This window comes from Triticum dicoccoides, chromosome 1B (genome assembly GCF_002162155.2).
Source record: "Triticum dicoccoides isolate Atlit2015 ecotype Zavitan chromosome 1B, WEW_v2.0, whole genome shotgun sequence".
NCBI classification, from domain to species: Eukaryota; Viridiplantae; Streptophyta; class Magnoliopsida; order Poales; family Poaceae; genus Triticum; species Triticum dicoccoides.
Genome location: NC_041381.1, coordinates 408496670 through 408497577, shown reverse-complemented (window position 1 = coordinate 408497577; position 908 = coordinate 408496670). Strand labels below are relative to the sequence as shown.

Sequence of the window (908 nt, the reverse complement as noted above, 5' to 3'; positions counted from 1 at the left end):
AATAGTTATATCTGCTCTTTTTCTTTCAATTTATTTGCTATAATTTTAAATCTATTTGGTTGTAAAACTATGTGATTTATATTTGTTTGGTTGTAAGTTATTTGACTTATTTATTTAATAATGTGCAATGTTTCAATCATTTGTTTATTTGATGTAAATGTGTAGAATGTCTAAAACAGCAATGCGAATCAAATGGATTACCCGTTGGACGCACCGGTCAGAAAAGAGCTGACAAGGGATAGACACCGCCCCTCCAGACCATCTATAAACTAATAGAAAGCGGACAAATCCAACGTCCGTTGGGTCGGCCGGTTGGAGTTGGCCTTACGGCTGTACCAACTTTAGTCTTTAGTCTATCCACCAGCCACCTCTGGACGGGGGCAACGCGCGAGAGTGGTCCTAGAGAGAACTGAAAATAACGAACGACGCAACGAAAACGGTAGAGGGCAACGATTATCCCAGCAGAGCACCGCAGAGCGTTGTCAGTGTCACAGCTCCTGCTTCTTGTGCTGTGCCTCAGACCTTCGCTTCGATCCTATTTGAAGTTGGCGCGAGCCTGGTACGTGAGCCCGATGCTCCAGCTCGCCGGCGCGGCGTCGGCGGCGACGATGGTCAGCCCGGTGGTGTAGGAGGTGAGCTTGAAGCTGAGCGCCTGGCCGCCGAGCTGCCCGAACGCCTGGTACGATGCGCCCCAGTTGTGGCTCATGCGCAGCCACACCATGCCGCCGCTGCCCTTCACCCACATCTCCCCGACGTCGCCGGCGCCGCCGACGTTGGTGACGTACACCAGCAGCCAGTGCGGGTTCCCCTGGAACGCGAACCGGATCCCGCCCTTGCGCATGCACGGCACCCTGCGGTACATGACGGGGACGATGCCCGCATGCCAGTCGGCCATCTTCTTGAAGGCC

At 53.1% G+C, this 908-nt stretch overlaps 1 protein-coding gene across 1 annotated transcript in view; it reads right to left on the bottom strand.

Annotated features, from left to right (window-relative positions):
- Nucleotides 1–243: 243 nt before the first annotated feature.
- The window catches only part of LOC119350420 (putative expansin-A30), a 1367-nt gene continuing 702 nt past the window's right edge, over nt 244–908 (bottom strand). Inside the window, exon 3 of the mRNA XM_037618262.1 lies at nt 244–905. Within this exon, the coding sequence (XP_037474159.1) occupies nt 536–905 (370 nt within the window). The 3' untranslated portion in view covers nt 244–535. The remainder of the gene's footprint in view (nt 906–908) is intronic.